Source organism: Ascidia mentula, chromosome 5 (assembly GCF_947561715.1).
Source record: "Ascidia mentula chromosome 5, kaAscMent1.1, whole genome shotgun sequence".
NCBI classification, from domain to species: Eukaryota; Metazoa; Chordata; class Ascidiacea; order Phlebobranchia; family Ascidiidae; genus Ascidia; species Ascidia mentula.
Window position 1 is genome coordinate 14,209,788 of NC_138570.1, and position 13,308 is coordinate 14,223,095.

At 39.3% G+C, this 13,308-nt stretch overlaps 1 protein-coding gene across 1 annotated transcript; it reads left to right on the forward strand.

Annotated features, from left to right (window-relative positions):
- The first annotated feature begins 96 nt into the window (after positions 1–96).
- LOC145902663 (transmembrane protein 209-like) lies at positions 97–6,600 on the forward strand. Its single transcript, XM_082990720.1, has 14 exons — positions 97–345; positions 516–706; positions 1,049–1,205; positions 2,174–2,291; positions 2,355–2,457; positions 3,165–3,245; positions 3,331–3,428; positions 3,688–3,762; positions 3,954–4,106; positions 4,213–4,345; positions 4,653–4,806; positions 5,393–5,549; positions 5,815–5,888; positions 6,245–6,600. Exons 1-14 carry the CDS (start codon positions 185–187, stop codon positions 6,348–6,350), a joined length of 1,761 nt encoding a protein of 586 aa, XP_082846846.1. The 5' UTR covers positions 97–184; the 3' UTR covers positions 6,351–6,600.
- Positions 6,601–13,308: the final 6,708 nt, after the last annotated feature.

Sequence of the window (13,308 nt, forward strand, 5' to 3'; positions counted from 1 at the left end):
GTTCATTTCTGCGTCTAAAATGAACACAAATTAGGATTTCCATGATGTAAACAAGGCGTCATGCTAGACTGAGTTTTAAGTTCGCGGGAAGTTGTTGCTATTATTTTTCTCGTGTTGTGTGCTGTAGTGTAAACCTCGCTATACACTGCGCGCCGGACACAAGGTAAAGCAAGGCACAGTCATCATGGTTGTTGCTACACCACCCAGAAAGCCCATTGAAGCCGGAAAAATTAGCCCCATTGTCAATCACACAGCTCAACGGAAAGCAAACGTCAAAAAAGGAAAAGGACTTTTCACTTGGGCAGCTGTAAATTTTGCTGCCGCTTTAGCTTTGTTTTATGAAGTGTAAGTATTAAATCGTTGTGTAATCAAGCCTTAGTTTACCACCTTTAAGGAAATTGATAATACTACTTTCAAAGGCCAATGAAAGAATAAAAAGATACAGAATTAACGTTTTATATTAAATGACAAAAAGGCTGCAGAAAATATATAAACTTTAACTTTTGAATTTTTAGAAATTGGCAAACTGTGCAACGGATATTGGGCATTAAAAGTGACTTGATCGTTTATGGAATCCTTGCTTTGGCGATTCTTTTTCTGCTTAATGCTCTGGTTGACTTTGTTCAAGGAGCCCAATCTTCCTTCTCTATTTCTAGCATCGTGCTCTCCCCTGAGCAGAAGAGACTAATGGGAATAAAAAAATCTGGTCAGTTGAAAAGTTTAATTTTTGTCAAGAAATGCAATATTACTATTTGGTCATTGCAAAAAGAAATAATCAATACCATGTATAAATGAAAAATGTCATTCAAACAACAGTAATCAGCCTGTTTGCCAGGTGGTACAGACAGATCTGTCCTATCTTTTTAGGAATCCAAAATAACTCACAAAGAAATTGTTATTTTGTCTTGATTAAATAAAAGATCTGACGCTGATCATCCATCACTTTGTCAGTTGTTTTGGATACCTTTTAGGCTATATACCTATTTTTGTCAGGCAAAAACTGCAAATAGGCTACAATAAATAATCAGGATATTTTTACATCCTTCAGACCCTAACTTTCAATCAAGATCACCAATACCTATACAATCAACAACAACACCACAATCGGCAAAAACTTCCCAAAGTTTTAGTTTGTCAAATTTGATCAAGGCTCCTCAAAATCAGACAAGTACACCCCTTACTGGCAGATTGCCATATAATTCAAGGTATTTATTAAATACAAAAAGTAAAAGGTTAAATCTGTTGATAATGTTATTGATGTATATATATGTATATATCAGGGGCGCAACTAGGGGGGCTGGTTTGTCGGCATGCCAGGTCCCTTTGTTGTCTGCGTATGTTGGTACAGCGCCAAATCATATTCACATTTACTAAACGGCGGTAATCTTTCGATTGTTACTAAGGATTTACTCCATACGTCACCACAAAAAATGACGTAATTTTTCTCATTTTCTTCGGTGGACAAGACATTGTTATTGAGGCTAACTGATGTAGTTACAGAAGAAACTGACGCGAAAGTTGGTCAAGCAGAGTATACTATAGTAACCTATATAGACACGTCGAAAGAACGACATGCGAGAAAATATGCTCAAGCGTGCTAAAGTGTAATTGTTACAAAACAATACCTCTAATAATGGAACTGTTCCATAAAAATGTAATTTCTGGCTCACAATGGAACTATTATTTTTACGTTTTGACCTATTTAAGCGTCGTTTTAGTTGAAACAAATGATATCGGTGGTCGTTGCCTGTCCCCTTTAAATTCCGCTAGTTGCGCCACTGGTATATATATATATTTTTTCTAATTTCAAAAAGAAATATTATTGTATAATGGTAGCAATTTTTCATGCAATTGAGCTCCTGCAGCTAAATTGGGAGAGCATTTGGCCTGGTTAGCTGAGGGTCGTGAGTTTAACTTCATTGTGAGTTTTATTTTCAGATATGCTCCAACTTGTCAGGAAAAAGCTAATCCAGCTAGGCTGCAATGCCTAGGCTGCGAAGCTTGTAAACCTACGTATATACCATGCAAAACAATATCAATTTAATGTATATATATGCTATAAATTTACACATCCATATTTTGCAATGAACAGTTATAAATGACTCTATTAGTTATCTGAAGCATTTGCTTACGAGATAAGCACAGGTATTAACGTATCTGTGTTATAATGTAGTCCTTCACCCTCTCCAACATCTTCATTCCACACAACTGTTGGGACACCAGGTTACCTTGCAAACACAACCAATTTGTCTCAATATTCTCCACAACTAGACCATTCCTATGCTCAAAAGGTAATTTTGCATAAACATAAAACAGACTCCATGTATGTGTTGTAATAACATTACAAATACTAGGCAAGTCCTGTGGGTCCAACTTTTGAAGCCAATAGCTATGTTGATTCATCTGGAGGAAGTCCATTTCTCAGACACAGAAGATCCCCATTTGTAAATGCACCATGTAAGATTACTGAAAAACCTTATACTTAGGATATCATGCTTATTTGCAAGATTTGAGCTTATTTTTCTGAGCAGCATCTCACCAAGTACAAACGTGCTCATTTTTAAGAAGCATGCATATTTTATCTAAATATATATTCTGTTTTTTTTTCATTTTAGTAGGAATATTTAGTGATCTTGCATTTTTGGACAGACATGCTAGTCTAAATAACAACTTAAAAAAAAGCTGAGCCGATAGCGCTATTGGATCCCAAACAGTTGTTTTGGCCATAGTGCGCTCCATGTGGTTCGTCTGTGTTGATTGTTACCTAGTTTGGTAACCAACATATCGACGATTGACCGAAAGGTACCACAAAGTGGAAATCTGTGTGCCTGCTAGTCTACCAGCTAGCACAGTGCCACATCAACAGCTGCACTGATGAGACCTTACAGGTCGAAACAGTGCGTGTATACACCCTGTCTGCAGCTCTCATTAACTTAAAAAAAATTGTAAGCCTCCAGTGACAAAAAATAATTTTTCAGTACTTTATGATTCTAATATTAACATCCATGTTGATTTATCTTGCCTTGGAAAAGATTTTTGGTTTTCAAAACTTTTGAAACAACATTTTTCGTCACAGTTTTGTGCATTTCTGTATGTCTTTGTATTTGTACGCTTTGCAAACAAACAGGCAGTTGTTCTAAACATTTTTGTGAAATATGTTTTAGTGTCAAGTGATGACTACATCACTGAAAAGAAAATATTGAACAATTACCTCAAGTCACAGGTGGAGAAGGAACAAAGCAGATGTAAGTTATTTTGATTGGGTGAAAAATGTTGTTCTGTTTAATATTTTGTACCTTGAGCTTGTGATTGTGGTGTTGTAATTTGTAGATGGTCTTGATTCATCACTTGGTGGGGGTCAGGCATTCTGGAGTTTTAACTCAAGTCTTCATGATTATAGTGGAGAGCTTGGAAAAAATGTATATCAGGTATTTGTATGCTTCTATTGTAAGTGGATTAAATTAGGATTAAAAAAGTACAAAGCAAAACTAGTTTATTTGAGTTGTTCCAATACAAATTTCTTAATCCTAGTCATAGTCGACTGCCATTATTGGCCTTTGGAAGTTTAAACACAGGAAATATATTTTCGTTTGTTAGACAAATTGCCATAACTCCTAATTTTGTTAAATTGTCTGAATTCAGAAACCTGTATAGTGTAGGATTAACACTATTATTTCTCTTTTCTAGCTATCCACTAGATCTCCCAAATCACCGACAAGAAGTAAAAACAAAGATGACCCGTCTAAAATGGCTACACTTGAGGTATGCGACTTAACAAAAGGATCAGTTGTAATTATTAGCATTGTATAGCCTGTGACTGGTATGTTAATTAGACTTTGTATTGATGTTTTGCAAAAATTTTGATAATGAACAGCATAGTGTTTAACTTTTTATTTCCATTGTAAGAAGATAATGTTCCGTTCTTGTGCAACAAAAATCCACATCTTTTTTAGTATTGGACTCAGGCCAATGTTGATTCAACATGTTTGGTTGAGTGGATTGCGAGACTGCGACGATGGATAACAATCACTGTGCTACGTGGAATTGTGAAAGAAATTAACAAAATTAATGATCAACTCAAGCACCTTGGTTGTCCTGAAGTTCAGGTACATATATGTTGTTGCATGCTAAAATTAACAATGTAATTTTGCCTTGCCATGGACCATTTCTTCACTAACTTGCTTCAAATGGCATGCTTTTTTGTTTTCGTAGATAGGGGAAGCTAGCCTTAGTTCACTGAAGCAGATACAACAAAGCAAGGCAAGTCAAATACCACGCCTGACCTGGATCATGCCATACCTTGAAATGACACAGAATCAAGAGTATCTGGTGGAAAGATTAAGAAGTAAATTTTCAATTAAGTACACAAACCACATTTATGGTGTTCATATCAGAAAACACTAAAATGTCACATGCTACATTATAAAAGTTGAAAAGAGTTTTGTTGAAAAACTTCTGGATGATTCATTCACAATTAAGAACATAACTTTTTGTTTTTGTAAACTTTCAGCATAAATATTACAGGCCATGAATTTTACTTTGAGTGCATGGGGTGTCTAAGTATTTCTCTTGAATATTTATAATGTTTTTCAAAAGTGTGAAGGCAGATTTTATGGTCAATGTTAAGATGTAGTAATTTATCTGTCATACAGGTTTAGCGGCCGGTGGTTACATGAGCGAATACCGCTGGGACAAAGGGGGGAAAATGAAAGGAAGGGAATGGAGCGAAGACCTTGTGACTGATTCTGCCATCATTATGCACATGTTCTGCACATACATGGACTCTCACCTTCCACCTCACCCACGGTATCAACTTGCACCACCAATTGTCCATTTGCTAAACCTTTCTTCTTCGTACTGCGGTTAAATCATGTTAATATCTTTTTGAATAACAGGTTTTAAAAGTTGTAAATTCCCCACACAGGTGTAAACTGTTGATGGCAAAACTTTCTGGCACAACGTCTTTGGTAAAAATGTTGAAACTGCATACGGGGCCAGTTGTTTTTGTTCTCAGAATTATAAGCAAATTTGTTAATGGTTATTACCCAATCCATACACTGGGGTGAAGTTACTGAACCTTATGTGTAGCTGCTACTAGCCTTACACCTGAGAAGTTGTTTAAATGCATTGAACCAGAATATTTTGTAAATTCAAATTTGTTTGCATCAAAATATAGGCTTCCTATTTTTGCAATATAACAATACTTGAAAAATTATGCTGTGGGTCTGCAATATTACAGCATTTCTGTCCTTCCTTTTTTTGGCATAACAGACTACAAAAAATTGAACCATTTTTGGCGGCAAACTGAAATAATAAAATTGTGTATAAGCTGCAAGATTCATATTATTGGCTCCACATTGCTTGAAATAATAAAAGTTTGTTTTTATTTCAGGCACCCAGAAGGAAAAACCTTCACGTCCCAATTTTTCCTCCAAACCCCAAGAAAAGCAAATCTTGGTTCTGAAACAAAAATTCAAATTCTTCAGACCAAATTCCACCCACCCCACTATCAGCTGGTCACGGCAGAAACTACTTACAATCCACCACCTGTAAGAAAACTAGTAAATTTTGTGAATAATTTGGTACAAAAGTAAATTTTAGGTTAATTGTGTATACGTTGTTCTTTCTAACTTGAGTTGAACGTTGGAAAGTCTGGTCATGACACTTTCCACAATTGTAAATGTGGTAAATATACAAAATTATTAGCGTTGTGTTGGTTGCATAATTCACTTGTGTCAATATTATTTTTATTTAAATTCTTGCTTTGAAAAAATCCGTTGCTAGGTGGCGCCATAACGCTTTTTTATGTTGCAGGGTCGTCACAATTTGTTCGTAACACTTCTTCTATTCCTGCACTGGATAAAAACAAAAGAATCGTCTATGTTGGGGTGAGGTGACGTTGCGCTTGTTCAAAATTGTGGATTTTCATAAAAATAAGTTTATTCGCAAAAACCTCATTTCAGAAAACACTTTAATGCACAATTTGGGACAAAATAAAATTACGCGAACAGTCCGAAATGTCTTTACTTTCCATTCTGAAAGAGTGATAATCAAAAATACATGACGGTATCCGACATAAACTTGCACACGTTACAAAACTAACTTTTACTTGTTTGGAAAACTTTTGCAAATGAATCATTTCCTCTTGTTACAGCCGTAACATTATTTCCCAGGCATTTTTCGTGCAGACAACTTTTTTCCCAATGATTTGTCAGGCTAGAATTTGACTAAACTTTTTGCGCAGGGCTCTGAACCTCGGCCTGTCTGGAATTAACCTCCTCTGCGTCATCGACCCCGTGACCCGAATGCACGATGACGTCGCAATGAATGTTGCGCCCGTGCAAGGTTGACCCGTTGCACCACCTGTTGTTGTTGCCTTTTCGTTACCGACTTGCTGTGGTGTTAATTCTGGGAGAATTTCCCGACATTTGAGCATGTGTTGATAATTCAAGCCCAACAAAGTTTAAATAAAGCAAAGTTTTCCATAGCAAGCTACAGGTTTCACTTCCCGGGTCGTACACCCTTGCTTGTGTTTCAAGAAAATGCTGATGATATTCTTTATCGACTCGAGTGTGTTCATAATATAAAAGGAAAACGTGCCTTTTGAAGCGTCCTTTTTATTGACAGCCCATTCACGATCAACAACACGAGTTTTTTTCTTCATGCGGTGCCCACAGAGAACAACACGTTGTTATAGGGCAGTAAAAATATTAGAGCACTGTTGTGTTTTTACTTCACGAGTTCTAAATAAGTTGTATCATATTAGCCTGAAGTGAAATAGGACGGAAAATTCTTCAAAACACGGGAATCAAACTGGCTTGTTCGGTACCAGAATATTTTAATTAGGTGCTGGCGCCGACTTACTACACCAAGCTAAAATGTCAATACTCGGTGTGTGAACTGTATTTGTGTCTCTGCCAGCTGCGTGCTACTTTCTCCAAACACCTCACCCTAAGCGAATTAAATGAATCATTACTATAACCACATTGCCATTCAACGAATATTGCTCTGCAGCTCTCCCAACACCAACAGTCAGGGTGGTTGAAAAACAAAGAAGTTGCAATTTGATGACGCAGTAGATAAATTGAGATTTGTTTTGGTCATGATGCCGATTTCGAAGACAAGAATGCCGATCTTTTTGTTGGTTTATCTGATACGTGATCGCCCAAATACACAGTAAAACATCCACCATAATACCCCATGTAACTAACAACACCCATTTGATGCAAAATAGCACGTTTGGATGAAAAATCGATGACCTGCAATCGAAAATAGGCATGTTTTGGGACTAGCTTATATCCATTTACCAGGGCTCTGTTTACATTACAAAGAGTCCACACATGAGGGTCCAGAGAGGGGCATTTGACATCCCTGGAAAACGAAAACTAACACGTACTTATCAGGGTGGAGATTCAGAATCACATACAATAAATTTTTATGCACCCACTAATATTTTTTGGGGAAGCCCACAAGTCCACATAACTTTCTTCTCAATAAACTTAGTTTCATTTGAATCCAGGGGCTTGTCAAATTCTAAAACAAGCAAATTAAAAAGATTCCAGTCGTTTTGATTCTCACACGCAGAACGATCTAAATTTTCAAACTCACGTCCGAATTTGACCTCTGCTGTTTGTAGCAACGCGACGTGAACTGATGTGACTTGAAACATCACCGTTTTCTCGCGTTCTCAAAGTATTGAGTTAAAAAAACCCGCACACCTCCCAAAGCGAAAGTTACTCTTTGAACATACCAAGGTCAAGTACTCGTGACCCGACATTTCGCTGCATGAAGGTGGAGACACGCATCTGTGGGTAACTGGAACCATTCAGCAGAGGAAAAATTATAATTCGAGATTCTTGGCCCTGGATCGTGTTCTGTCTCGACTGGGCGGGCTTAACCAAACCGCAACCCTCCCGTCATGCAAGCAATGGAATCCGAGACTCGTGGCAATTAGCTCTCGCCTCATTTCGCTGCTGCTTACCAAGGGACGGCTTCTTAATCACCATGTATCCTCAAACAAGGCTTGGCAATGTTTGCTTCAGACGGTTTGCGTTGAGCGATCGGTTTGGCACAACATCGTAATTGGATAACCGATGGACTCCAGGAAAGGCCGCAAAAGAATACTTCCTTATTCCCTGAGCGTGGAAACGCGCCGAAGTTGCAGATTTTTTGACCCCTCGTGAGACTGTATGGTCCCTGTCACATGCAGTAACATTAGCCTCCTAATACGCATAATAAACACTTACTTGCAAGACGGAATTATAAAGAAAAAAGCAAATTGTTTTCCTGTTGCAGCGTCTGTGGTGAGAGAATAATAATCTTCCACACAAACATTAAACGTGCTCAGCAAAACGGTAGTTCAACGAATAACCAAAATGTTGATAGCCTATACGAAATATATAAGTTGTAGGAGACGATGTACCGTCTTTGTGAAATAAATGGATGTTACCTGCATGGCCCGACTGCGGTAACAGCATCACTAATAATTTTGCAGATCTGAAAAAAGTTTTGCAAACTCCGATAAGCGTAAGTTCAATGGAATTGAAACTTCCTGTATCTTGGCAGCTGTTAATAGCTTTTCAAAATAGTAAATGGAAAAACTACGTTAGCTAAAGATGTTGACATTTCTTCCAACACATTTACAACTTCCAGTGCTTGTAAAAATCAATGTGATTACAAGATGTGGCCACTGCTCAAACCGCAGCTTTGGTTTCCTAGGGCAAATCGGTCACCACGACACTGTTTATTTTGCCAGAGCCTTAGTTTGCTTTTGCCGCCTTCTGGTTCGGTTAGAGTTGCCAAAGTTCCGTCAACATGGATCTAAACGCTCACCACCTGCCTTGTGTTGTGAGGAGCTGGGATTTTGCTTTGGCAGATGGGTCTGCAATATTTTTGGCAGATTTGCGAATGTCGTATTTTGAAATGATGAACCTTGTAGAAGATAAATAAAGGTGGTCAATACTTTGGCATTTGGTGAAATGTTTTTCTCTTTTTCGTAAAACTACTTCGGTCAATACTTAAGATCGTTTTTGCATATGGTAGCCGGTTTAACGTTAGGTAGTATATATTTATCTGCCGACCTTCAAGTTGTAGCAAATAAATAACGAATGTTAAGTGCGCGTTAGGAACATAACATGCACACTTACAAGTGTTCGCAAAAGACACCTCGACAATTATTTGTGTTGGATAAAGTGCGCACCCTGATGTAGTCCTAGCTATGAGGCGTCTTCAAATTATGGCCAATTAGTTATTCCTTCTCAACCGACCCGCAGTTACAAATGCCTCTTGGGCCCTGTGGTTAGCGACGCATGCTGTACATTATTCCTTTCACACATGTTTTCCTGAGTAAACAATTTGTTGCTGACGCTACCTGACTTAGTGTTCAATAAATGCAAAGTTTTTCTGGCAAAATTTATTTATATAATGGTTGACGATTCAGTCGTTATACAACATAAGTGTTTATGACGGCTAAGACGAATTGACGTACATCCTTTTTAAAGAATGTAGGTAAGAGTTTGTATATTTGTTGGACTGAAAGAAATTGGCATGTTTTACAATTGAATATTTTATTTGAAACACTTTGCAACAACATTATATTTCCCATGGTCAACTTTGTTTCGAACTTTAACAGATGTTCGACCATCATAACAGTAACAGTGAGCTTCCCGCTTTTGATGTCAGGCAGCAACGAGTGTACCGACGTCAAATTCACGAAAGGTTGGAGTGTGCCAAGTTATCATCAGGCGGCTCCTGAAGGACCTTTCCCTTTTTAAAAATACACTGTAGTCTTGCTCAAGAGGCCCCTAGTGAAAAGCCATTCGCTGACTGCGCACAAACGCGCTCTCGTCGCCAGGTCGAGGCACAAATTAACTATATAATCGCTCGTTAATCGTTGCAATGTGAATAGGCGATGACGCAAAATCCATGTGTCATTTACAATTTACGACGAACTTCCTACAGTTAAGATTGACGTGGTTAAGGCGCAAGAACAAGTGAAATTGGAAATGTCACAGTGATTAGATTGGCGATATTAAGGCAACTTGCACGACATGTTGTTTGAGACGCATAAGTGGCAAAATAAGTACACTACTTATGCGGTACAATTGGGCGAAGTCTCATGCATACTTGCCTGGTATTCGACCTTAATTCAACATGCAATGCAACTGCGGTATTAACTTCAAGTGCAAACGATTTGCAATGCCAGGTCTTTTGCTTGGGTGACATACTTTACCACATTTAAACTACATCATAGCTGCCATTTAACCCGACATGTATCATATTGCTATTGGAACATGTAAGAACTCCTGTTGGAACCCTAAAGGTCAAATTGGTGTGACATATTTTTTCCTGGAACGGGAGTGTAATATCTTCTGTGGGGGGTAAGAGATGGCGGACGTGCATTCAACCGTGCTGTGCATTACAACAGGCAATTAATCAATGTTGTTTGATGTACATTGTCAACAGTATAGTTTGTAGACTCCTCGAGACTAAAGCTTCCGTTCTTATCTCATATAATTTCCGGGGCGACGTGATCAATATCTTAAGCTAACCCAAAGTGCTAAAAGTCGCCGGGACACGTTCCTGTGGTAGCAAAATAAGCGTAATCGTTCGACAATTTTATCTACATAATTTGCGTATGGCATAAGCTACATAACCTAAAGCAGTCAACGCGCATAACTTCTCTCAAAATACCTTGTGCGTGATACAAGTTGGCGCAGACTACTGCAGACGACAATCTACATACAAACCATTGAAAAACTTCTTTGAATTCGTTTGAAGTCGACGGGTCACGTCCCTTGAAACTAAAGTTCGCGAAACCTTGCGTGAGTAATTTTGCTTGTTACGTCACTATGACGTAGAATCAGGAAACCGTCGGAACATTCCATTGAATGTGCTGCGTTCTATTTACACAAGCAGCTGGAACGCCAACGAAAAAAGAGCAAGTTAAATAGCGCGATATGGTGCATTTTTCGTTAAGCTGCGTGTGGCCGCCGAGCCGGACTGAATCACATCGAGCGAAAGCACAAGCAATCGGCGGGCAAAGACGGAACAAAACGCGGCACAATTTCTGCCAGGATTGGTGTGATCTTTGATTCTAGGTGTGGTTTGAAGAAGGGCTGTCGTGTTATGCGGTTAATAGCCAGGAAGTTGGACTGTGAAAGCACTCGAATCCACTTTTCTCACGGCTGAGCTCGTGTCAGAGTACTCGGTGAAGCATATGGTTATTACAGCAAAATGTGTAATTAACAGCACTGAGCACCGTGAGGTATCTAAGTGGACGCGGTCGCCGCCCCTCGGCAAAAACTTTCAACTCAAGTGCGTAATTGTCACCGAAAAAGGAGATTTTGCCATAATGAGTCAGCGACGGTCGACATTAATAGACTTTGCGCCCCCAAGTCAGCAAGACAGGATACTGTGGCAGTGGTACTTTGTTTGCCCATCAAGCGTGATAACTTGCGGTTTGAGGACAGCCTCCAAGTCAAGTGAGCGTTCCCATGTTCAAACACGTTTGTGAGTTGTTTTACTCGGTATGACATGTTCCCACGTTGACAGCTAAATCAAAACTGAGCAATTTCTTGCAATTAGTTTTTTGCAAGCTTTTTTGAACTATGCAAGCCTTATACCCAAAAAAGTTTATAGGTAGAATGCAATCTAGTCGTGGATCATGTAAGTTTCAATAGAAATGCTAATGCTCCAAAATAGGCAACATCGCCAATTTTGAGAGCTATTGTCCTGTCAGCGCAGCGCAGGCTATTTATCACGTGGCAGAAAACGACGATATTTCCATAGTTAGTGAAGTATTTCACCCGTGGCCAATCGTTCCATTTCACTTGTGGGAGGATCGTTTGTATCAAAGCCGCAGGCCAATTTCACCTTGAAAAGTAGTGATAACGGATCTTCAACCGCACGTCATCGCCGATTTTAGCATTCTTTCACGATGCCGCTAAAATGCGAGATCGCCTACATTGAGCAGACCGCCAGTTCCAAGCACACCTCCCGTCGGTACATTGTGGCTTCACCAAAAGCCTCCAGCTTACTCGAGCGTGTATTTCGTGTGGCTTGGGAAGCCGAATGTTTGCTCGGTTGTCGCTCGTCAATGGCAGGAAACAAGCTCTTGCTTTGGTGCGTTTGAAAGTTTCCCTTTAACTTCACCATGCGATTTCAGTTGAGATGAGGACAGGAGACTTAAACATAGATGCTTAGATTCAGGGTCTTTTGCTTTCAACTGAGGGTAGCGTTCAATAAAGTCAGACCAGTTTGTTGTGTTACAGAACACATTGCTTGGCGAAATTTTAGCTTATTTGGTGATGGTTTTTAAGATTGAATACAAATGGCATTGAAAATAAAACCCTTTGGCAAAGTTCTAAATATTTTTGTGGTTATCGAGTCTGTGTTGTAGCTTGCCCGGTATATGTTGTCATAGCCTTTCCCTGGCATCTCGTTTCTAGCACACATTAGCTAATCTTTATTTACCCAAGAAGTTTCTTACGATAGTGGTTTTGATATGAGAAATGTTCCTTTCAAGTCTCGGACATGCGTTTCTAACTAGTTGTTTAATATGATTCACTCCTACACGACTGTTTAAACACAAGCGCCATTGTTACGCCAAAAAGGTACTCTGCCATTTACGAATTTCTCGATTTTATGGCAGATGACAACACGAATAACACTTAAAACGTGGTTACAAGGAGGCCCAACTGCTGGTTTGGCAGATTTTATGACAGATAGGCTCGCTTGGGGTGTGTGGCGGGTCCATTAAAGTCCACCAGAGGTAAATAAAAGTCTTTCATGTTGCATCGTCACGATAAAATGTTTTTGGACTGGACATAATCACCACGAACCAGCTGGTTGCGGTTTGCTGATCTATATATTGCTCGGACTGTAATTGTTTGCCTAGGTGCACGATCGACAGTTCGTGTTGGGATATTACTAACGCGCCGACGCAACCCAGTGTGCTTGTACTCTGTCTCCATACTTTACTGAATAGCCACTAATTGAGGTCCAAAGTGCGGCCATAGCTCTTCGTATTGCTCGGTCAATTGCTGTCGCATGCCCTATGCCTTGTTTTCATCGACGCGACAAGAAGAGATTTATTACCTGCGCAAATTTGCAAGGACAAATTTGGCCCGGAACGCGGTTAGGGGAACGCCCTTTCGTGCTAGCTGAGGCACCATTGACAAACCCTCATTGTTCGACGCGCCGTAATTGCACCCGAGGTTGACGTAGGCCGGTAACAATCATCTTGGGTTGCGCTTCCGCTAATTATGACACCCCAACAGGCAATTAATCGCCACATCACTTTTATTT